This window comes from Haliotis rufescens, unplaced genomic scaffold (assembly GCF_023055435.1).
Source record: "Haliotis rufescens isolate VD_foot unplaced genomic scaffold, xgHalRufe1.0.p SCAF_3, whole genome shotgun sequence".
NCBI classification, from domain to species: Eukaryota; Metazoa; Mollusca; class Gastropoda; order Lepetellida; family Haliotidae; genus Haliotis; species Haliotis rufescens.
The window spans coordinates 4,169,079-4,194,059 of record NW_025964001.1 but is presented as its reverse complement, the minus strand read 5'-3'; the positions used below and the strand labels follow the sequence as shown (position 1 = coordinate 4,194,059).

Here is a 24,981-nt window from a genome sequence, read left to right as displayed (position 1 = left end):
CAACCAGCAATATATTCTTTTATCCTCCCAGTAATATATCTTTGTATCCTTCCAGCAATATGTCTTTATATCCTCCCAGCAATATATCCTTATATCCTCCCCAGTAATATATCCTTATATCCTTCCAGCAATATGTCTTTATATCCTCCCAGTAATATATTTTCTTGTATCCTCCCAGTAATATATCGCTAAAACACAATTGTAGAATGCATTCTATATATATATATTGCTCCTTTTTCGACACCTTATCAAAATAGTGTACATAATAGTGCCTGTGATGAGATATTGTCAGTATTGCAAAAACTGTACAGAGGTTTTAGAATCTATATAGAATGTGTATGGATGTTGTTGTGTTGTGTTCAGCGCAAGATTCTAGAGAGTAAGATCTCTGAGGGACAAGTGTTTGTGGAGTTTGAGGAGGTCCCCAAGAAAGCCCCAAGTCAGGAGTTTGCCATTGCCAAACTTGCCACCAACGAATCAAGGAACAGATTCAAAGATGTGCTCCCCTATGATGCCACAAGGGTGAAGTTGTCTCCAAGGAAAGACAACCAATCGGGATATGTCAATGCATCTCACGTAAAGGTACATTGTGTGATGAGTTGTTGATACAGATTTAGATAAAATAGAACACACATTGATTATTGGCAGTGTCTTGGGCACATCGGTATTCTGATTGCAGTTCAAGTAACATTTTATCATGGTGATCAGTTTTGGTTAAAAATTATTTTAAAATTGGTTATTAGTATGGGAAGATAATTTTGACGTTCCAGTCACTGTTTGTGGCGGTAGGGGAAACATGAATGATATTGGGAAGGAACAGTTTGCAACGTGATTCCTCCATGAATATTAATTGAGATGATGCTGTTCTGTAATGATAAATCCGATGATGTTTTTGTCCAGCTCGAAGCAGAAAACAATGACTGGTGGTTCATCGCGACACAGGCCCCACTGGAGAACACGGTCGCCGACTTCTGGCAAATGGTGTGGGAGCAGGATGTGAACGTCATCGCCATGTTGACTGCACTGACGGTGAGTCAAGCGCATTCACAGTCAAGACATTAGGGTAGCCTTGTGATTAGAGCATTCGTTGTCGTGTAGTGTGATTCACTTGGCAAGTAGAAACTTTTAGTGTTCCTGCCCTTGGGAAGTAGGAAATTTTAGTAAATGAACACCCCTTGGTTATACAATGAGATGTATTTTATTACCTCTGTTACCATGGTTACAGGAACTTGGGAAGAACAAGTGTTATCCTTACTGGCCTCAAGAAGCAGGAACAGATACCAAGCAGGTGTTTGGTGATGTAAGTATTGTGGATTTTAAACACAGAACCTGTTGTGTTGCTGGACTATTTGGAATATATGGACTATTCACTCATCTTCCAGAGGCAAGGGAGATAAAAGTCTAGTTTCCTCCCTTGCCGAACTAGGCCGGAATATCTGGGTTCAATCGCAGCGCCACCAGTCGCCATTACAAGTTATGTCCCTTCCATGTCCCCCCTATTGAGCAATCAGATTCCAACTTTCATATAATTTACATTTGCTTCAAACAAGATCGCCCAGTACGATCTGATCTGATCGATAATCAAGATCTATATTGTAATAAAATGGGTGCTACCTTGTGAAGTGCATCAAATCATTTGAGCACCTTGATTAAAAACATCAAAAGATTTTGAAAATATCTGTCGACATGCTTTACAATTTCAGTTGATCAAGAATCTGCACGTTGAATTTCATGTTGTTTACAAACCGGATGTCTAGTTCGTTACGCGATTTTGATTGGACTATGCATAGACTCGTTAGTCCAGCCAAGATGTAACTCCAGAATTCCAGCCTAGTTCAGCAAGGGTGGAAACTGGACTTTTACAGTCAGTTAACTCCCTTGCTCGAGAAGATGGTCTTCATTTCTATCACTAAGTATCAGTATTAAATATTACATATTGCTTCTAGTAAATATGTTTGTTTGTTTCTTGTATGATGTCTCATTAAGCAGTTATCAAGCTATCTGACGGCGTCTCTAAATAATCAAATCGGGACCAGTCAATCCAGTGATTGTGATGTTTCGGTGTAGATACTAACACTGTTATCTTGTGGAACGTCACATTTATTGTAAGAAAGAAGTTGTATGTATATCCATAGAACTCTCTCCTTTGTTCATCATATCAACTGACCCGTGAAGATTCCGGGATAGAATAGGTCTTCAGCAACCCATGCTTGCCATAAAAGGTGACTATGCTTGTCGTAAAAGGCGAATAACAGGATCGGGTGGTCAGGCTCGCTGACTTGGTTGATACATGTCATCGATCGCAATTGCGTGGATTGATGCTCATGATATCAATCACTGGATTGTCTGGTCCAGACTTGATTATTTACAGACCGCCGTCATATAGCTGGAATATCGCTGAGTGCGGCGTTAAACAACAAACCAAAAACCATCATATCAACTTCTAAATGCCACCTAAAGAAGTTGCTTAAATGTTGTAAATGTATTTCTCATCTGTCCAGTTCGAGGTGACTCTCGAGTTCACGGACAACTCCTTGTGCTATGTGACAAGCCGCATCGTGGTGCGGCATCTGCCCAGCTCCAAGGAGCGGATGATATGGCACCTGCAGTACACGGACTGGCCGGACCACGGTTGCCCAGAAGATGTCTATGGGTTTCTAGGTAAGTAAGTGAGTCAGTGAATATGGCTACTCCAGCAATATCACTGTGGGGGAAATGGGCTTCACACATTGTATCCTTGTTGGGAATTGAACCCGACCCTTCGGCGTGACAAGCGATCGCTTTTACCACTAGGCTACCCAACAACCCTGTTTCTAGGTAAGAGCTTGTGTGTTGACTGGTGTTGTATAAAGAGTCAATCTAGGGAACATCGTGTTATACCTAAGGTCTATACAGAAACAAAGAGATAGAAATGTTATTGTTTTTCAAGTATAGAACGGGTGAGAATGTTCAGGTGTGCCATTTGGAGGTTAAGAGTTCCAACCAGAAGAAACGTTTTCAGTTAAAAAAAGTAGTAGGCTATTTGAAATTCATTATACTTGTCAGCATTATCTAACCCCTGTCATGCTGTCATTTAGTGGTAATGTCATTCAGGATTAAATATTGAAATATTTGCTTCACTAGGACAGGAATTCCATTTGTTTTTTTTGTAAATAGTAACCATTATGTCTTGAGCTGTCTGTATATTACTGTAGGTGAAGTAATTAAAAGGTACGACTAAGATAAATATTAATGATAGTATGTGTCTTTGGTTTATTTGTAATTTCAACAAACCAATAATTAATAGCTGTTTTGAAATCTTCGTAATATTTATGATGTTCCACAGAGTGGCGTTTAGAAGCTGATAAAGGCAGCTGTAGCTGTACACAATCTTTTGCAACACTACAAAGAAGGCAAAATGTTTAATGATTTCATCCTCCTGTATTTTGCTTCAGGATTTCTTGATGAGATTGAATCTGTGCGCCGCTTGGCTGAGAGTGAGGAGGGGAGTGGGAAGAAGGCCCCCGTGATCGTCCACTGCAGCGCTGGCGTCGGCAGGACTGGCGTTGTCATCCTCACCATGGTGATGAAGTGGTGCCTGGAACACAACCACGTAAGTGGAGCAAAACATGCGTCTCGGGGCCGGTGGCACAGTAGTCTGAGGTGCTGTAATTGACTATGAAGAGTTGCGCCCCTTTGGCATGCCAGGAACCTGTGATTGTGGGTTTGAACCCTGGTTCACCCTGATTATGTTTTTAGCATACCCATGCTCGTGGGTTTCACGAAAAAGTGGTATGAACGTCAGAGACCTGCATCACTTCGGGCTTTTCTCACACATTAAACTGACATGCTGTGATATAACTGGAATACTGTTCTAGCGGCATTAAACTGCACAGTCACTCACTCACTCACCCCGCTCCACTCACTCACTCACTCACTCACTCACTCACTCACTCACTCACTCACTCACTCACTCACTCACTCACTCACTCACTCACTCACTCACTCACTGCATCTTGTTCATGATTGTTACTTTGATTGAATTTAGTATGCAGAGACCAATTTGTAGTATCAATTAACGAATTACAGGTTGTGGTTGTCTTGTCCACGAAGACTTGTAGTTTCTTAGTGGCCTCCTGTTGCATGGAGATGCCAGCTATGTTCATGATGCTATTACAATAAGGATACAGATGTTCAGTAGTCTTATGTTTGTTAATCCTTGTATGGAATGTTCATTAATTAGACAACAAACACCTTTATATGCCAGGTCCTTGATCGTCATCTGTAGATAAGTCTGACAGTCTGTTCCAAAAATATTTGAGCCTGCTTGTGTGATCTTGGCTCTAAGCATCATTTTTAGTACATTTTAGTGTTATCATATGTTGTTTGTTAGTGGATCTTACTAGACCAAACAGAATTTTGCTTGACACAGGCTTCGGACTAGTGGCTAAAGTCGCAGTCTGGTCTAATATGTACGCACAGGATTTACACAAGATTTACACAGAAGGCCTAGGGCAGATAGTGACATATTCTGTACTTACAAATTTGTATGTTTCCTGTTACGAGAATCTGTACTTTACTTAGAAAGTGTTATCCCAAATATAACATTTGTTACATTTGACCACTTTCTAAATGGCATTGTGTATTCATAGCTTTCGGCCATGGGAGCCGTGCCAATTTACACTTGTCAGAGGGGTATTCAAAGTACGTGATCTAGACTACCAGTTGTCAGACTTTCATTTTGTGGAAGCCTTGGTGGCTGAGTGGGTTAGATCGCTGACTTTGAGTGCTGGCGATTAGGTGCCTCACTCTGGCAAGTGTGGGTTCGAATCCCGGATGGGACTCAACCCAAAAAAGAACGAGAATCTGTACTTTACTAAGAAAGTGTTATCCCAAATATAACATTTGTTACAATTGACCACTTTCTAAATGGCATTGTGTATTCATGGCATTGTATATTCATGTTTCCTGTTAGTTTGAGATTTGTTGCCTTCCATCAATGTTCCCATGCTGGCATGTACTTTGTGTGGTTTCAGAGCGTTGACCTGCCGAAGGCCCTGGAGGGGATCCGCAAGCAGCGAATGTACATGGTGCAGACACTGGGACAGTACCAGTTCATCCACAAAACACTCATCCAGTACCTCAAGAACACAAGGCTCATCTAGGGCTCCCCACACATATTGCTTTCACAAAACCCGCTTTCAAAATTCTGCACACAATATTACCATGGATGTTGAGACTGTGCAGAATAATGACAGTTTGAGATTAACAAGCTTGTGACCCAAGACCAAGAATGATAGGTGTTCTTATAGTCATATATATTTTACCATTGTTGTGATCTTTCTTGTAGGTATTCAAATTGAAGCTTTAAATATTTCATTGATGATGCATTGTCATCACTTGCAAGGACCAGCATGGAGAAAATTCTCATTCACATTTCCAGTACCGTATTCGACGTAATAAGTGTCCAGGGCGTTCTTAAAATTAGAAATAGGGGGCTCTTATTAGAATATTATTTTGGTGAAAAAAATAGAGTTGAAAGATAAATTTGTATGAAGTGTTTATGTACGACAGATATATTTTTCCAGAATTTAATTGCCCATAATTAAGGGTGCATATGACACACGAGTGCGTATTATACGTGAATAAATAAGTCTTGTGTGCATTAATCAATCGGAAGGGGTGCTAATTGGGATTGTTCACTAGCCAATACCTTAGCAAATGTCGCTGTGGGTGCTTATTAGAGCGGGGCGCTTATTAGTCGAATATGGTAATCCCTCCCGTCAACAGGTGCCCTTGTTAATCTTGAATATGTTTTTGTCAGCAAAGCATTCTGATCAAACTGTGCCTTTATTCAAAGGTAAAAGATATATCTGTACAAAAAAAATCAGTATCTACTTCAATACTGATTTAGAATTCCATTTTCTAGTAAAAAGTCATATTATAGGGGTTGATGATAAGGTTGCGTGAATGTGATTTTGGATTGGTTGCTAGTACGGAGTATGAAGATTAATTGCAGACATGCATGGCCTTCCTGCTACTGGTATGTTTAAGAAGCATTCCGAACATATATTGCTTGAGGTGCAGTGAATGGAGAGCGTGTCTACAGGATTCAGTTGTCAGTTGTCTCCCTTTGACATGTTTTAGAGGTTGACATGGAGGCTGTATATAAGCTTTATAGCGGCCATGTTTTAAGGCAATAAACATCTTTTAGTGCATGGTTGTCATATTATCATGGAGCAAGTTTTAACATTGTTATATTTTGTTGCAGAGATGAGGTTACTATCTCTTATCACACTTGTTGTCATCATAACAAATATTGCCATGGATATTTTGTCCAAATATATAGCAATATGTCGACAGGAACATTGTGGCCTTCTAGAACAAATGTAGGTCAAATACTGATTCTCTGTGATGAGAAAATATGAGATGCTAATGTTAGATGACAGTACTAGAATTTGATAAGGATCACATCAATATTTTTTATATTATATGTTGATGTTGGTGTACTCTGTATGAATTTATGTCAAGAATTTTTGTTTCACCAGAATATAAATTGTAAATAGAATGTGAACTGTATTTTAAGTAGTTAGCACCTTGCACACATACTGAGGTAGTATCTGTGAATGCTCTTCAGTGTTTGAAATCTGACATGGAGCAGTGCATAGACCTTTAACATGCTGCGTCTCTCTGGCCATTAACACAAAGCACTGGCACAAGTTAATGCAGCCACAGCTAATAAGCATTATTATGAAGCTATCTATGAGAGCACGTTGCTAATTACATGGAATACAGTATTTGTATGTTGAAATTGTGATATATTGGTAGTGATATAGGATGATATCTCTCATTGGGATTCCTTCAGTACGATGCAATACAGAGCAAAGATCAAACACGTTCCATCCAATAGAAACTGTTTGTAGTAAAGTGGTTGGGGGTCTTTCTGGTTGTAGTCCACAGAACAAATACAAGTAGATTTTTTTTATATGTGTAAGTTGTTTTACAACAGAATCTCAACCAGTCCCTCATAATATGGGAAATTGTGCTTTCTTGAATTAAATTTGAATTTGATAATTGTATATTTGCTTTCATGTCTATTTATTCCTTTCATTGTACCGTGTGTGTATGTGCTTTGCATTTAGTTTTCCCTACCCAAGTCTGTGCTGGGGGTAGGTTGTGTTCATTGTCAGAAACAGTGCTGCAAGTCCTCGGCTTCAGTCTTGCCTTGACTGTGGGCATCGCTTGGTAATGTTGGATTGACCTCGTGTGTTGCACAGGTTCTGGCAAATTTGGATGTAAATATTCAGTTTCGGCAAAAACCTTGTACAAAACGTGTCCTGTATCTATGAAATACAACTTGTGTGAACAAATATTGTGTGTTATTTCTGTAATAACAGACTCTCTGCGAATAGCTGCAAGACTGTTACTGCGGGGTTAAACATTAATCCCTCACTCACTGTAATTACACAAACCATCATCTACATATGTAAAGGCATTATTTTGTTTCGTGTCCAGAAGGTACCACTCAGTATATCAATGTTTTGCTTAACGGACTGAAGGTCCGCTTAATGTCATGACGTCTGGTGTGGTGTTTGTATGTACATTTGGGAATTCTACTTTGAAACCACGGAAATGCTGAAATTGCATGGCTCAGCATATGTTTACAGTGTCGTTTAAAGTTGATCCCTGAATTCTGATGTCTGTATTTGTTGTTTCAACTTTTATCAGTTTTTAAGGGAAATCAAAACCACTTTTATGCAACATGTATTTTCAAACAACGAGCAACATATTCATTAATATTATCTATTCTGTGATGTTAATGGTTTATCTGATAGTATATATCTTTTGACGATGGGGTCACTCACAGAAAATAGTCACCCCCAAACTTATGGACCTATACCTGACACTATGGTACTACACCCAACCAAATAAATACCAAAGTCACTCAAATCTTGCTACATGGCATGTAAACTGCAGGGTGCTTATGAGGTTGAGTACGGTAACTATTTAGGACACTAATGTTATACAAAAGTTGACACTGCCATATTTGTTTTCAATTTGCATGTTTCCATGTAACGGGATAGGCCTAGTCAGTGCTTCAGCAATGTTTGTGGAGTTTTGCAGATTGTAGATACACTTCATGGCAAATGTAAAGCTGAAACATCATTGGCATTTTTTCATTACTCGTTCAGTGACATGATGGTATTGTATTTGTCATACTCTTAGACTGAACAACACTTTACAAAATATTCACATAGGGTAATATAATCCATTCAATGTCCATGCATTCCTGTGGATCTGGTCATTCATTACAGGGGAGATATTTGGGTTTGAGATCAGCATTTATAAAAAAACATGAGCATAAACAGGCAGGGTACTTCATAAAAAAAATTTATAATAAATTAATATAACAAACTGTAATCTTTAGACACTTGTCTGCAAGAAAAGTGCACAATATTTGTTTTCCTAATATGTGAGGCATATGTATTTTTTTAAGGTAAACAAGGGCTTGATTATTTTTAGTATTATATTTAGAAACACACCCACCCCATTTCTGAAAATCAAATGGTTACTCCCTTATGTGAAACATTGTGACATGGAGGGGCTTTCACTACAACTGGCTATTACAATGGCTTTTGTTAACTCATGGAGGAAAAATCACCATAGCTCACTGTAATAAATGATCAGCCCCTTAAGTGAGGAGGGTGTATATCAGTAAGTATGTAATGTTTAAGCGTTGTGAATTGTGAAGTTATATTTTGTTACATGTCGAAAACAGGGTACAAGTTCCCTCCTGGTTGATGTCAGATGTATGAAAGATTCCTTCCTCTGTTAGTAGCTGCATTGTTCCTAACCATATACCTTCTTTCACTAATGCCTTGTGTTATCATTGTGATAGATGAAGACTGTTGTATAGTTGGTTATTTGTAAATATTGAACTGATTTCTACTCCAAAGCATTTCTACTTCAACTTCTTGACTGTGTTTTTCACATATATTTGATGTCTGTGAAAACAAGTGTAATGCCATGTGATAATTTGGTGAGGTTGCGAGTGGAGGTGGCTCTCCCTGAAAAGTTGTCTCCCTTTCGCTAGCTGCTGTTTTCAATTTCAGCTATCCATCCATCATTTATCTCTACACTGAAACAGATCTTGAAGCAAGTGATGGCATTTCTTATAAATCAAATTTTTGTTCATCTTTTCATTTCGATAGAGGGCAAGATGAAAACTGAAATTTCATGACAAATCACAGAAACGGCATCCAAGTCTGTAATAAAACATATACACTCAAAAGAAGTTATAGAACACCCAATTCTTTCATTTTACTATAGTTCATCATGCCATGACAGATAAACTATAGTAATATAAAAGAATCGGATGTTCTTTAACTTCTTTTTAGTTGTATACATGTTTTTTTAACCTATGTAATTCTTGATATGTTATAAGGCATTGTTTTGAAAATGGTATCATTGCAGTGTCCTGTGCTGTCATGTGAAAAAAAAAACACCTGAAAAGTTTAATTGTTTCAAGTTTTTGAGGAAAACAGTATTTTGGAACATTTGGAGTATGTTATTCTGTGAACTTGCTCCGAGTTTGGAGACTCAGTATGGTAATGCTGGGATGAATAAAGCACATTTGAAGACTAGTTATGACCACGGAGTAGAGTTCAGAACCATTGGAGCAGTTCGCATAGTGTCCTTAAGCTTCTGTCAACTGCGGTTTGCATAAGCCTGACTGTCTCATATTTTCATCTTCAGTTGGAATTGCCTATTCTGAAGAGTGACACTGGTAGGGCATATATAGAGTGGCAGTACAATACATAGCCAATCGTGCAAGAATATTTGTTATTCATTGGAAATCCCCAACATTTTTGTAAATAATACAAATCAGGCATGTTCTTGTATTATTTTCATGCTAGTTTTTGCCAGCTTGAACAGTATTCTTTAAGGAAGCATGTTACAACACTGAAGAAAGGAAGAAATTCTATTGTTACTTGTGTGATTTGTTACTCACATGTGGCCTGACAAGTGCCTTTTATAACAAAAATGAAATAAAATCTTCAAGAAAATAGTTGCCTTTTCTTTGAAAATAACTTTGTTGTTTGATGCCACACTCAGCAATGGTCAAGCTCCAAGAAGGCAGGCTGTAAGGCCTTTTATGTTTTTAGTTTACAAGACCGATTGACAAAAATCCCTGAAATTGATAAAAAGATTTCTTTTGACCCAAGAAATTTGGCCTACCCAGAGTTAAGATAGGTGAAATCAAAGACGGATGATAAAAACATAAGATTCTATCTCATCTATTCATAAGAAATGGTGATTAATATGTATAAAAATCCATTGTTCTTCATTCATTAGTAGCAGTACTAATCTGGAAGTTGAAAATTATTTTATTTTTTCGAACACATTGCATTTTAGGGAATTATTTTTGTAAACCAACTAATAAAAAATAAAAAGTAATTGAGTCTGGTGTAGAAAAACCCGTGTTTAATATCATGAGCAATGTCCCACGTCGGGGTGCAGTGACACAGAATCCGTCAAAGAACCTGACCGCCAGTTCCATGGACTTGCATCGTATGGTTATCTACAACCTGGAATAACCACGGGGAGAAAATAACTAACACGATGACTGATTATCTACCTGGGTAAATTTTGCTGTAATGACATCACTTGTGGTGTCTTTCATTCACTTACAAGGGACAGGAGTTCCCCTTTTCAGATGTCTTTTACCCTTGGTCATGTCAAGACAGAAAGGAAATGCTTTGTTATATCCCTTAGCCCTGCCGGAAACTGTTGTGTTCAAACCCAGTTATGATCCGGAGTCTGTCCGTTTCATTTTAGTGCTTGTGGGTTTCACCCAAGTGATACATTTTTAAGACCTGTTCCCTCATGAAATTGATATTATGTGTTATTATTAGAATATAGTTTTAAAACTTCACTGTAATCAGCCAATGAACAATAGGTAACAGTGGGAATTGTGTGACAAGGTAATATGTCTAAAGTAACTGAGTAGAGATTATACAGACTAAGGAGAAACTGGATTGGGGAGCCACAACAAGGCTTCAACAAGCATGACCCACGATGTTACCCAACAGCCATGTTCCAGTAAGTGAGTGAGTGAGTATGGTTTTACACCGCTTTTAGCAATATTCCAGCAATATCATGGCGGAGGACACCAGAAATAGGCTTCACACATTGTACCCATGTCGGGAATCGAAACCTGGGTCTTCGGCGAACGCTTTAACCACTAGGCTACCCAACCGCCCCTGTTCCAGTACGACATTTTGTGGAGGTGGTACCAATTGCTTTTTGACAAGGTGTACCAATGTTTTTAAAATTTGATATTTGATACACTGAGATTTAAGTTTAAATATCCCGAAGTCTTAAAGAAAGAAAAACGAATAGATATTCTCTTTATGGCCATTTAATACAATTAATACACTGAATTCAATAAATAAACATGCATCACAATATAGAAATACTGTCCTTCATACGTCCTTTTCACAACTCATCACCTTTGTCATGAGTGACGATACCCAGGCATCCTGATTTTATTTTATGAACCTATATCTTCCTGGTGAAATGAGAGAATAATCCATATACAATAAATACTTTCATTCTCACACCCATGATGGTTCTTGCACAGTCATTCCTCATTTAATCCAACATAAAATGGCTAAATTTATGACATGATACTGAAATGTACCACGATACTTTGTGATGTGGTTGCACACCTTGATGCAGAGTATTACTCCAGCAAGTACAGATGTTCAGACACTTATGATGGCGTTGCTGTTTATACCTGGGTCCTGTTCCACAAAGCGATCTTAGGTGGTAAGAACTCCCATACTTTAACCTAGCCATACGGCAGTTGTAGCACTAAGATCACTTGTAGAACAGGGCACTGGACAGTAGGTTTGTTTGTTGCTTAACACCACACTCCGCAATTTTCCAGCTGTATGAAGGGGGTCTGTAAATAATCAAGTTTGGACCAGACAATCCAGTGATTGACATCATGAGCACCGATGTACACAATTTCTTCTTACACAAATACCATACTACAGGAATGGGTTGGTGAGTAGGTCCCATAGATCTATTGGTAATTCCCTCATACAGCAGAAAATGCATCCAAATCAGATCACATCAACTTGGTCATCTTATTTTTTTCTTCATTTTCCTCTGAATGTCAAACCCTGTAAACTGATACTTCTCAACAGTTTTTTTATCTGAAAATTCACATTTCTCAATTTTTGACTTGGGACTTCCTGTATGCTGAAGCCATTTCATCCTGAAAAACAAATTAGACAATACACAGTTAATCAACAATAACTTGTCATATGAATTATTTAAAGTAGGAACAAAATTATTTCCGAAATGATATTCCATTATGTTAATACTAAGGATTTTTACAGGCTTATTTTGCAGCCAAATAGACTAAAATGATTGACAAAGAGAATTGGGATTTTTCTTTAAATGTATTTTATTGAGATAAACAACAGTGTTATCAACCTTATTCAATCTGATCACGAATTATAGATTGATGAAACTGATTAATCTGATCACCCACAGGATTCTGAAGTGACTTTAATATCAAAATGAATTTTAGTTTTTTTCCTTTGTCTACCGATTCCTGTTAATGTCTCATAAATACATCGTCCTAATGTTCTGTTAACTTACATCACCATGACATCATCTTCAGGGCCCTGCACCTCCCCCGTCACTGTCCCTCGGTCTGTGTTCTTCACCCAACCTCTCAGGCGGTACCTGTCTGCGGTCTCCTTGGTGTTCTGCTGGTCACAACAATGTGAACATCATACATTCATTAGCTAGAACCTACATTCTAGAGATCACATGGAAACATACTTCCTTTTCACCATGCTCGACCTTAGTACAGATTAACTTTGAAAATAATATTCATAATTCCTTAGAAATTACTGACTTTTTAACCACTCCTAGGAAGTTTCATTTTCAAGATGAATGAAAAATTCAGTTTTATGACATCCGATCCCTCCGGGCTACGACGACATAATCACAGATCCTGGCCACGACAAACATAGGTTACTGGGAATTCTACCTTGGATTCTTTGACGGACCGACAGACAGATGGACATAATACCTCTAAGCTCTACTGGCCAAAAGAAAGCTCGCAATCAATTTCCATTTGACTGTCCTCAGAATTAAGTTTAAGATCAGATAGGCCTAAACCTTGTCACTCTAGTCTTCACGCTCACCTTGCGAAAAAATACACCTGGAATGCAAAAGAAATTTATGAGATACATTATCATCCTGAAAATTAAATACACTTTTGCCTTTTTCTTATCTAATCTAGACACTGGATATATATTACAAAAACAAATCGCGTGAAGATTTTAAAAAGATTCAATGATATCAATGTTATCACTGGATACGCAATCCAGGAAAGTTATCTCCCTTACACATTCGTTTGCAGAACATTTGCATGTTTACTCTATTGTGAACTGTCTCATCGACCAAATACGTTTTCTGTAAACAATAAAAATTGTTCACAATGCTTTTCCAACATAAAACTACCTTGAACTTTCCCAAAGACCTCAAAGCTCACCGAGAGCAGCTTTCGGCCCCCTTCTGCCATGGTAACATTCGACTGGGCTCCTGTCTACCTAAATGCTTGAGAATCATTCATAAGCTGGTTCCCGGCTCCCTATGCACGTCGTCAACTTGCGCCAAGCTTAAATTGCGATATTATCCCAGCTAACATTCATTCATGTCTGCAAACATGACTCTTTCAGTTGTTGGTATGCGCAGTTAGCTATGCGCTATATACGAGCTGAGGAAAGAGCACCACCTAAAGGTGGTTTTTGTCAAAACTAAACTACCCTATCGAGCGTAGACTAACGCTTAGTCCCTGAAAATATATACCTTTCATGGGCGGATACAGCTTTTTTGAAAAGGGGGGTGCTCAATTAAGATCTATTTATTGTCTGTGGTGGTAATTTTTACAGAAAAAAAGATTTTTTTCGAAATAATCCAGTGAACTCACCCATGCAGGAACACACAAATCGCGGACCTTCTCCACCTATAAATGACAACCATCTGATCACGGCAAGACTCGGGCACGCAATTTAATTGTGGCTACGGTGATTGCAATGTACAATCTCATCAGACACAGATCTTACCGCGAGCTACTGCTTGTACTAGTCATGATTAGCCCGCTGAGATTCCATGCATTCGTGCGAGCTTGCGTACGTGCTAGTCTGGACTTATGCTGATTTTCAGTGCCAGCCTACTGAGACACCATGACGCAGTTGAACATGAATACCCCACTCAGAGCGCCAGACAGGGTAACAACAAGTGCCATCTTTTAATGTCATTTGGTATTACGCAGCGGGGGTTCGAACCCCCAACCTTCCGCTCTCCGGGTGGCTCGCTGACTTGGTTGATGCATGTCATCGTATCCCAGTTGCGTAGATCAATGCTCATATCAATCAATTGTCTGGTTCAGACTCGATTATTCACAGACCGCCGTCATATATTTGGAATATTGCCGAGTGCGGCGTTAAACAACAATCAACATCAACAACATCGTGCCAAGTGGAGGTAGTAAAGACATATCGGACCTGATAGGATGTATGTTCAGAGTGTTTATAATAATAATCAACCTACACCAAAGTTTGTTATGCAGTGGAAGACGGCGACGTGTCTGACTCCTAACTCTATGGGGTCACGGGTGTCCCAGTCGTCTTAGGCGCCGCGATTCGCTGTGCAGAGTTGCGTCCCTTGGGCACGCCAGAAACCTATGATTGTGGGTTCGAATCCCGGTTCGCCGCGATTATGTTTCTATGTTTGTCAGCATACACCGAAGTAGTAAACGTGAGACCTGCATCACTTCGGGCTTTCCTCCAACATTAAGCTGACACGCCGTGATATAACTGGAATAATGTTAAAAGCGGCGTTAAACCGAACTCACTCACGCTAACTCTACAATTATACAATGATGGTGAGCTGAACGTGATTTCTCCTATTATGGCAAATGGGGAACTAAACGTGATTCTCTTTTGGATTAAATAAAAATAAAGAAACTTTGGTAGGTACATGACCACGAATGTAGGAATGAACCACTAACTATAGGAGAAAGTACATATTTTACATTTATAAGGACCGCGATTATTGGTCCACGTTATTTCTACAAAGACCACGAATATTGGTCTACGACCACGAACAGTAAAGTGTGTCTTGCTCCATCGAACGTAAACCCAACACTGACGATTGCAATTCATCACGTGTCAGAATCCATTTTCTGCACGTGCAGCGAATGCCACGTTCTGTTTTCCGCGACGCATGTGGCATTTTTATGAACTGTTCATGTTACATGAACCGAAACAATGTTTGGTTTTTATTACCTCTCCTCCACACCCGTACTACGGACAAGGTTCTATTCATATTCATTGGAATGGAGGTGAGTACACATTGAGTTTAATAAAATGTATATTAACAGCTCACAGTCTGCGGCGTTAAACAACAATCAACAACATCAACCTACCCTTTAGGTGAAGGTTGACTGTGCTCCACATCATGGGGTCATTTCCAGTCTAGGTCGCAATAAAGTAACTGAGTGATTTTTGTCAAACGGAGACAATTTGGTTATCATTAACTGATGACATCAGAAATCTAGAGTATTGCTTAAACTTGTTAAAGGACTCCATGCATGGCAGGAGTACTGCTGTGCGCGTCGGGCACTGATACATTTTTTATGCAAATTGAGTGGCGGATGTTACTGGTAAAGCAAGAACACCTGGTGTCATCACTGATTTTCACTTATCAATCATATACTTTTCACCGCTATTTAGTCTTTTACGCCCAGTGGGCGGATGATTTAGACTGGTTGTTCTGTGGCATTGACGTTTCATTTATCTATTTTGAGAGACTTGGTGGGACTCCCACTCTTGATTCTTGTATTCCCCTATCAATGACTAAGATAATGTAAGGTTGTTATCACCGCAGATGCAATCATAGCTGGAGCGCCCTTTGGAGTGTTGACATGACAGGTTAGTCCTCAGTACTGGCATAATCATGTTGACCATCAGAGCCTATTTATATTACGATGATGCTTGTAGGTCTTTGTTGATCACTTTGTTGAAACGCACGAGCAAGTTAATATCAGACCATAGATAGACCCAACTTGAAGCACACATTGAATGCGAACTCACCAGCAAGATATCCTAGTTTTCAAATTGTATGTCCGCCCACAATATAACACCGTTATATAACTGAAATATTGTTCAAATCGACAAAAACTCACTCACTCTCATTTTTATGTTTTTCAAATATTATTTTTATCATTGTTGCTGATACTGTTTGAATTTAACTGTAAAAATACATATTCCGAACAATACTTTCTATATTCAGTCAAAGATACAATAATTTCATTTGGTTTGAAACTAGGCCCGTTTCAGGGCACGTTAGTCCTCCAATCACAGTTAACAGAACAGTAATGGCGACCGCCATGGGACAGTTTGTGCTTATTCATGATTTGACTTATCAAATAACCACTGCCACAACCTGTCAGATATGTATGCCAATGTGCAGTATGTCCATTGTACAGCCAAGTACAAGCTGTTTTTATGGCAGTGGCTGTGATGAAAATACCTTACAACTTAAAACCAAGGCCATTTTGATAAGATAACTGTCACACAAAAATGTTCCATTGCAAGTAATTCTTTGTTGCTTGTCAGTAATGATGCCCCCAGGAGATGGTGTGTGAACAATCCAGGGACACATCTGGTCCTTGATCTTGAGGTGTTCCAGATTATTCATGTCCCAGAATTTCTGATGACACACTTTGGAAACCATTCTTCGAAAATGTTTTTACTTCACTGTAAATGCTGGTTGGTTGGTTGGTTGGTTTGTTGTTTAAGGCGGCACTCAGCAATATTACAGCTATATGATGGCGGTCCGTAAATAATCGAGTCTATACCAGACAATCCAGTGATTGATATCATGTGCATGGATCCACGCAATTTGGATCGATGACATGTTTCAACCAAGTCAGCGAGCCTGACCACCCGATCCCGTTAGTCGCCTCTTACGACAAGCATGGGTTGCTGAAGACCTATTCTACCCCGGATATTTATTGGTCTGGCTGTAAATGAACACACAAGACACACAGGTGGTGCTGTAGATGTTTAATACTGTATATACATGATCAGTTTTCTTACAGGGGAATGAATAAAGCACACCACTGTATGACATGCCTCTTTCTTTATTAGAAAGTGTCTAAACTGAAATATGAATGGACAGCATGTCGGACGAGAAAAAGGATGGATCATTAAATAAAAATATGATGGAAATAAAATCACCAGCCATACATCATTTTAGCAAACCAACAAAAATACCATTCATTCATTCATCTGACAAGATGACAGACAACTGTTCCACAGTAGACAGTGAAGTGTGTGTGTGTAGCAGACACTGAACACTGAACTGCGTCTGTTGAGAACCTCAGTGTATGTGAGATACATGATTCTCCTCCCTGTCTCATGTCTCTTCCACGGCCATCTCAGACACAAAGTCGCGGTAGAGGATGATGCCTTTGTCAGGGTCGACTGCTGCAGACATCATCTCCTCCAGCTCCTCCTGGGTAAAGGGTTCACCTGCACACAGAACATGAGTGAGTGGGTTAGGTTTATTTTAGGCATGTTATCTAAATGTGTGAGGAAAGCCTAAAGTGATTGAGGTCTCAAACGTTTATACCACTTTCGTGAAATCCATGAGCATAGGTATACTGACAAACCCACATTCACAGGTTCCTCGTGTGTCCAAGGGACGCAACTCTTCACAAGAATCTTAGGTGCTGCAGATTGGTTACTGACAACCAACAAACAAGGAATCTAGTTTCAGCAAAGGGAGACGAATCTGCCAAGCTTATTATAGAGCAAGATTTCTTGGTCACCCATTCTCAAAATGAGTTGGTCCAACTGAATTAATAAATTAATATCCCCCCCCCCCCCCCTTCCCCTCCATCCCCCACCTCGCACCTACATCACATCACAAGTTCGAATGATTAATGGTCATTAGCTTACATCACATTAAAAAATATTAAAAAATTCAAATTTGATTGAAAACCAGAAATATTTTTTTTCAGAGTATGAATGTCTTTGCTTTTAGAAGTGGTATGTCGTTTACTAAAACAGTGAAAATATTCAGTGAATTTATTTCTGGCCCATGTTTGAACAATGGCTGACAAGCACCTACCCTCCTCAGTCATGTATTTGCGGAGTTCATCCTGGGTGAGGTGACCTTTCATTTCAGCATCCATGACTTGAAATGCTTTTAGTAACACATCCTCAGGATTTGGCTTGTACCTGTTCAAACATAATGTGCAAAAAACTCACATTCAAGGTAAATTGGATTTTTTATAAAATATATTGTTGCCCATTGAAATTATACAATAATCTTGTTAATATCTTATACTAACTTGAAACATTATATTATATCTATAGATTATCATATTAGAAAGTTAATATATTGAAAGATAAGCAGAGCTGATGAAGTAGTGCTGAGGTAATCACCTTCTTTCCATCATCACTTTTGTCATCATTGGGAGGAATTTTTCAAATCTGATGTATCCAGTTGGCTCCTCCTCTTCAATCTTAAACACAATCCATAAAACATCAATAAATCAGTCATTAGAAACGCATGTTATTTCAAGAAGAGGGTCCCAAATGAGAGATGTGAGGGTCAAGAGGAGGATCCTGATGAGATGTGAGGGTCAAGAGGAGGATCCTGATGAGATGTGAGGGTCAAGAGGAGGATCCTGATGAGATGTGAGGGTCAAGAGGAGGATCCTGATGACATGTGAGGGTCAAGAGGAGGGTCCTGATGAGATGTGAGGGTCAAGAGGAAGATCCTGATGACATGTGAGGGTCAAGAGGAGGGTCCTGATGAGATGTGAGGGTCATGTGGAGGGCCCTGATGAGATGTGAGGCTCAAGAGGAGGATCCTGATGAGATGTGAGGCTCAAGAGGAGGGTCCTGATGAGAGATGTGAGGCTCAAGAGGAGGATCCTGATGACATGTGAGCACCAAGAGGAGGGTCCTGAGGAGGGTCCTGATGAGGGAGTTAGGGTCAAGAGGTGGGTCCTGATCAGACATGTGAGCATAGTAGAATATGATGTTGTACTTTAAAGTGTTTGAAGAGTCATGGCATAGCTTATACTGTAATAAGAAACTGGCCAGTACTGTTTTATTGTAACAGGATATAAGACTACTGATAAGAATACGTAGTATATTCATGTAGATTGTTTAAGCCACTGACATATTATCAGATTAATACATGCATACTGTACAGTAGAAGCATTTCAACTTAATTGCATGCATACCACATGCATACCACGTTTCATCATATAAACATACCTCAGCAAGCATATCATGAAGTTCAGCTTCACTCGGGCAGCAGTTGAGGGAGCGAACAATAGTTCCTACTTCTCTGGAAAATGGTCAATACACAATGTGAAAATATGAAAGAGATGTACTTATATACTGACCTAACTACTAGACCTATAGCATGTAGACATATGCATACTGACCTCACAACATATTTTTTATAAAAGATGAGAACAAAACATGTGGATACAAGTTGATGAAAAGATAACATTTGTTTTCAGTGATGAAGGAAACAATAATTAAATTATTATAGATGTTACTGTTTCATCCTGCAAACTAATTTTTATTTTTTCTGAAACATTGTTTCTTCAATAAATATTTACTTGATATTTTATCCAAACCATTAGTCTCCTATTCTATAAAGATGGTGTTTTCACTATTGATAGTCCACAGGACATAGATATAAATGGAATCCATACATACCTCACATCTACAGTCTTATTGGACTCATGGTCAAATATATCAAATGCTTCAGTTATTTTCTTTTGGATGTCTTGTAGGAGTGAATCTGAAATATGAGAAATTTGTATTGACATATTTCTTAGGTTCCATCTATTAAAATGGACAAGGTACTAGGGCTAGGATGGGTACTGGGGTCGGCTGGATCCTGAGTAGGACCAATGCTTTAACCACTAGGCTACCCCACCATGCCTTACTATGCATGAGTTCCTTCTGACTGTTATATGTTGAGTAAAGATAAAGCTTGAGTCAACTTCAATGTATGCCTGGCATGTTATATGTGTATCTAAATAATTTTTGCCAGAGCTCCGGTAAAACAATTCCCAATCAGACATTTTGTACCCAATTCTTGAGACCTACAGCGAGTACCCAGGTAGGGTTGGGAAACAGGGGGTAGGGTGCCCAGGTAGTAAATTTGGACTTGTTTCGACCCTAGTTCATCTTTTCAAGGACAGCAGAATACAGTATGCCAATGAAGATTTTCTGATGGTTCATACAAACTACTGTGTTGTTTAGATTAATTTCAGATTATGACTGACATACATGTGTCAAGTTTTCACGTATCACATGTCTCATAGTGATCAAGTCTGCCTGGAGAGTGGAAGGTCCGGAGTTTGATCCCTGGCCGCGTCATACTACAAGGCATTAAAAGATGGTACTTCTTGTTACCCTGTCTGGTGCTTGGCATGAAGGGGGTAAAATAAGGAGTGGTCGGCTTGGAGTAGGTATACTGAGTAGGCTTCGGGAATTCATGTTAAACTGCAGCATGGTATCTCGGTGGGCTAGCACTATAAATCGGCATCAGTGCACGCGCACACACCCACGCCTACACACCCATGCCCACACCCACACACACACCTCGCTAAAATAACAAGGCGTTAATACCGGTGTGTGTTAATGTGTTTGTTAAAATGTGGCCCTTTTGGATGTCAGTGATGAGGTTGTTGCACACCATTTTTGACATTTTACATATTTTCGAGTACTTTTTCGATGTTGATGTCCAATATTGGTTCACCACAGGAACTCGTTAGTGGTCAGTAAATAAAAATATATACCCCCTATATGTAAGTTCTTTACTTACATATAGGGGGTATATATTTTTATTTTCTGACCACTAACGAGTTCCTGTGTGGTACACATGCATTATACCGGACACCTATCTGTCATGTTGGTTTACGAAGCCACAAGCGACAGCATCACTATTTGAAAAATAGGGCGATAAAGCTCAAAATATGCAGGGGGCAACCCCCAAACCCCCTGTTATTTTAGCGAGACCACAAAAGCTGGCGTCTGAGAAGCGGTTTCTAAGGAAGAGCTTGTGTAGATCCCTTACCAAAATGGCCGAAGGTGTCGGGTATACAGCATTCTTGCCCAATATTTGATGTTTGTTGATTGCTTTAATATTCAGTGTTGAGGTTTAATGTTATTTAACTACAGTGAACTACGGCTATAACGAACTCAAAGGGACTACTAATTTTAGTTCTTTATAACCGGAATTCGTTATAAGCATATATACAGCATAACTACAGCAAATAGTCGGGACTAAAAAGTTAGTTCGTTATATCCGTCAGTTCGGTATAAGCGTGTTCATTATAACCGTAGTTTACTGTATACAAATGAAGCGAAATCATTTTTCTGTTTATGTTGAGGTTTATCGTCCTATATTTCAAATAGTGATCATGATGCTGATGCATCAAAAAACCCTGACCGTCCGCTCTCTAGGCAGACAATCTACCATGCAAGAGACCACAGAGGTGGTTGAATGAAACTGAACATATTGTGGGTAGACTGCAATATTTGGGTCATTTTGGGGGTCCTTTTAGCTCACAAACGCCTCCTAACGGATTTCGGCATGCTAGCTCGTGCACGCTTATATATATATATGCAGAGCTGCCTTCCGAAGGGAAACCCCAGAAGTGGGGACCCAAATACTGCATTTGACCCCATTGTGTTCCTATGAAATAAGGTTAAACAGTTACTGATAGATTATTTTTGTTGTAGTTTATTTTCAGTCCATCATTAAGCCAAAGGCCATGTCAGAGGAGAGAAGCTAGTTGCATTCAATGACGAGAACCTTGTCTGCTGCGTTAATCATGGACCCAGTATGATACATGATTTAGGTTTTCAGGTGTGTTCTGTTACTCATTCTCTGGTCAGTTCCATGTTGATTGTCATAATTATAACACGTAATTATTATTAGTTTCAGAAAGTAAACATAGTACAGAAAACTGAATCAAATAAAGTTCCAAAACAAGAAAGGTCTATAGATCTACTGTTATTAGGTTTCCTCATGTTCAGCACAGTCTAATTATTGCATTCTCCGTTTTTTCCCTTTTCATTAATCACATTCTGTTAGCGCCACTAACGTCGTGTAAAGAGTATATCATATTTTACAAGAATCCAATATTGTTACCTGCATTTTCCTTTGCTTCGTCAGTGGCCGCCATGTTGTTTACAATCGTTGCTACACAGTAAGACTGGGTTCAGTCTATATGGCGGTAGGCGTAGCGTCTCCAAAGAGATTAATCAGTTAAGCCTTATACATTCTTGTAACATTTCGTTAAGATTTTATGTTTGTAACCTAATTTAGTTCTGATTTTTTAAAGACATTTTAAAAGCAGTGCCATACATATAAAAATAAACCTTTGTTATAAAATAAGTACAAAATGTTTCTGCAGAGTGGTCTAAAATATAAACTGCCGTGCGAAAGCGGAATAACGTTAAATCCAAATTCTATATCCCAAACCTATTTTCACTTGACGCCACATGAAGCTAAACGATTACAGTCCATGTGATGAACCTGATGGTACGAAACGCGTAAACCTCTAACACAAAATAACTAGGTTACAGCTATTACAATAAAAAAAAAAATTATTTTAAAGTATTCCGAGTAACACAGACAGAGAGGTTCATTCAGTATTATGGCCTAAAGTACAATTGATACTAACTCATATGATGTCACGTGCATATACAGATATTACATCTTCTTGAATCTGATAGTAAAAACATGCTTTATATAAGTAGCCACCGAAAAAATGACATGTTTATTGTGAGTTGATAATATTTATCATTAACATTTCAGATTTATAGTCATTATTCAAGAAGGGGAGATACGTAGATCTTAACTTGGAATACTTGTTACACTAATGATATAAGATATGGAATTCATATTCAATTTCACCTGTCACAATTGGTACAAACACTGTTAACAGTATGAATATCTTTCGATTTACGACACATATTTACATTAAAATTATGTAATGAGATTCTAAATTTACAAAACTATCTTATTAATGACTTGTCTGTTAAGGAAGATAAATACATTTCCTGTTAAAGATTTGTCTTTAGTTTACTATAATTGCTAAGATAATGCGAAGATGAAACAGTTTCGTACCAGTTTTGTGCCAAAATGTATCGAAACTATAAGGGGGGCGGGGCAAAGTTTTCAAATAACAATGTAAAAAACACATGCATGTGCTCGCAACTTTGTTACGTCAAATATTGGACGTCGTTATTTTGTAGAGACATGTCTAGTGTTCGTGTGTTTGTTGTTTAACGCCGCAATATTCCAGCTATATGAGAGCGGTCTTTAAATAATCGAGTCTGGGCCAGAATATCCAGTGATTGAAACCATGAGCATCGATCAACTCAACTGGGATACGATGGCATATATCAACCAAGTCATCGAGCCTGACCACCTGATCCCGTTAGTCGCCTCTTACGAGAAGCATAGACGCCTCTTACGGCAAGCATGCGTGTTGCTGAAGACCTCTTCTTCCCCGGATCTTCACGGGTCACGTGTCTAGTGATTCGTTCACCATAAAAGTAGATGGGTTACGTTGACGAACGATTGCGTCCAAAAGCGGGAGAGGTTATGACAATCAGTATTGGGAGAACAAGTAGACAATCGACGCGGGTATTGGGAGAATATGCGGGAAATACCAAACTTAACCCACCTGTTATTTAAATGGACTTGTCCGACATTGTCGAGGTCGGATTCTATTCAGGGAGTCAACGTTATTTAAAAAAAGGTAAATATTTATATTATAAGTTGTAGCAGGATCACGACGGGTACATGGGGTTTTAAGCGCCCCGTGGGGAGGAACGCAAAAGGCCCAATGTACCCCTCGTGATCCTGCTACAACGAATTTATCTTACCAACATGTTTTAATGACATTGTAAAAGAATTCAAACAAATTCAAAATTGACCAAAAAAAAGTTGTTCGACTGAACTGTGGTAAGCTTGCTCTATGCCACGTGACTTCCATTGACTCGGGAAAAGCGTGCGGCTTTTTGCTTTGAAGCGAGGTACAAGGGATTTATTCTGTCTCTCAGAAATCCCCGTGCAGCCTGACTTGCTCGTGGCGGAGTATAAGAGATTCCCCTCCAAGGCAGGATACACAGTATTCTAGCAAGATCACGTGGACCAATCAGGTCTCATCATGGATAACACGGAGGTATGATAATGGCTTGTACATTTTTTCAACATCCTTAAGAGGTTGTACATAATATTGATATTCTCATATCAGAAATAAACGATATATGTATTCTATAACTAGAATAATAAACCACGAGGGGCGCAGAAGCAAATGGTTTATTCTTCTTGCAGTGTTTTATTGTACGATAAACAAGAACCACGAGTCGTGTATTTCTTAAATATTGAACATTAAGTAAAAAATAATGGGTTATGTTATCACGGACATTAATCAGACGAACAAAAGAACCTTCCGTTATAAAAAATGTTCAGTAGTGTTTTAACCTTGAGGGAGGTTGTACGTTAGTGGATGCTGGAACTCAGTTATTATTGCACTATTGCATGGCGATGTGAGAATGTCCCACGTGCAGAGAATTCACATAGCCAATCAGGCTCAATCAGGTTAGGTCAACAGTGCACCACCCAACATCTGACGAACACATTCACGTGAATCACGATTGTAAGCAAGCATTTGCTGATCATCCTTTTTCAGGAATAGAGTACGTTGACGGTGGAGATAGTCGATTTCACCTTTCGTACGGACATCGTGCTTTTCTGTATTCGGGATGGATCGTTATATCGCTTTATAAACCCTATTGAGGCTATTCTTGTTGTTTGGAACGGGAATTTAATGACAGGAAACTACCGCGG

The 24,981-nt window shown here is 39.0% G+C and overlaps 3 protein-coding genes and 1 long non-coding RNA gene across 6 annotated transcripts in view; 2 read left to right on the top strand and 2 right to left on the bottom strand.

Annotated features, from left to right (window-relative positions):
- The window catches only part of LOC124131851 (tyrosine-protein phosphatase non-receptor type 21-like), a 38,967-nt gene extending 33,420 nt beyond the window's left edge, over positions 1-5,547 (top strand). For both annotated transcript variants that reach the window (XM_046495348.2, XM_046495347.2), the window contains 6 exons: positions 364-582; positions 901-1,029; positions 1,226-1,300; positions 2,502-2,661; positions 3,435-3,592; positions 5,016-5,547. In XM_046495348.2, the coding sequence (XP_046351304.2) occupies positions 364-582; positions 901-1,029; positions 1,226-1,300; positions 2,502-2,661; positions 3,435-3,592; positions 5,016-5,144 (870 nt within the window). In that variant the 3' untranslated portion in view covers positions 5,145-5,547. The remainder of the gene's footprint in view (positions 1-363; positions 583-900; positions 1,030-1,225; positions 1,301-2,501; positions 2,662-3,434; positions 3,593-5,015) is intronic.
- Positions 5,548-11,385: 5,838 nt separating this feature from the next.
- On the bottom strand, positions 11,386-13,717 carry LOC124131855 (acylphosphatase-2-like). 2 transcript variants are annotated; one of them, XM_046495349.2, is made up of 4 exons: positions 13,528-13,717; positions 13,209-13,225; positions 12,655-12,767; positions 11,386-12,265 (listed from the first exon to the last, which is right to left on the bottom strand). In XM_046495349.2, the coding sequence occupies exons 1-4, from the start codon at positions 13,586-13,588 to the stop codon at positions 12,130-12,132; spliced, it is 327 nt and encodes a 108-aa protein (XP_046351305.2). In that variant the 5' UTR covers positions 13,589-13,717; the 3' UTR covers positions 11,386-12,129. The 2 variants fall into 2 exon arrangements, with proteins under 2 accessions (XP_046351305.2, XP_046351306.2); XM_046495350.2 differs by having other exon boundaries at positions 12,655-12,764; positions 13,528-13,691.
- A 1,271-nt stretch (positions 13,718-14,988) lies between these two features.
- Positions 14,989-24,920, top strand: LOC124131859. Its single transcript, XR_006860732.2, has 3 exons — positions 14,989-15,412; positions 21,858-21,984; positions 24,192-24,920. It is a non-coding gene; the product is annotated as an uncharacterized LOC124131859 (long non-coding RNA).
- Positions 17,124-22,376, bottom strand: LOC124131857 (dynein regulatory complex protein 8-like). Its single transcript, XM_046495354.2, has 6 exons — positions 22,270-22,376; positions 19,821-19,905; positions 19,368-19,440; positions 18,525-18,604; positions 18,208-18,317; positions 17,124-17,606 (listed from the first exon to the last, which is right to left on the bottom strand). The coding sequence occupies exons 1-6, from the start codon at positions 22,301-22,303 to the stop codon at positions 17,491-17,493; spliced, it is 498 nt and encodes a 165-aa protein (XP_046351310.1). The 5' UTR covers positions 22,304-22,376; the 3' UTR covers positions 17,124-17,490.
- Positions 24,921-24,981: the final 61 nt, after the last annotated feature.

Coding starts and splice junctions, on each gene's coding strand:
- LOC124131857 (XM_046495354.2), bottom strand. CDS start 22,303: ATGGCGGCCACTGACGAAGCAAAGGAAAATGCAG. Junction 19,441..19,820: donor AATAAGACTGTAGATGTGAG/GTATGTATGGAT, acceptor ACCATTTTCCAG/AGAAGTAGGAACTATTGTTC. Junction 17,607..18,207: donor CAAATACATGACTGAGGAGG/GTAGGTGCTTGT, acceptor TTCTGTGTGCAG/GTGAACCCTTTACCCAGGAG.
- LOC124131855 (XM_046495349.2), bottom strand. CDS start 13,588: ATGGCAGAAGGGGGCCGAAAGCTGCTCTCGGTGAGCTTTGAGGTCTTT. Junction 12,266..12,654: donor GAAGATGATGTCATGGTGAT/GTAAGTTAACAG, acceptor TTTGTTTTTCAG/GATGAAATGGCTTCAGCATA.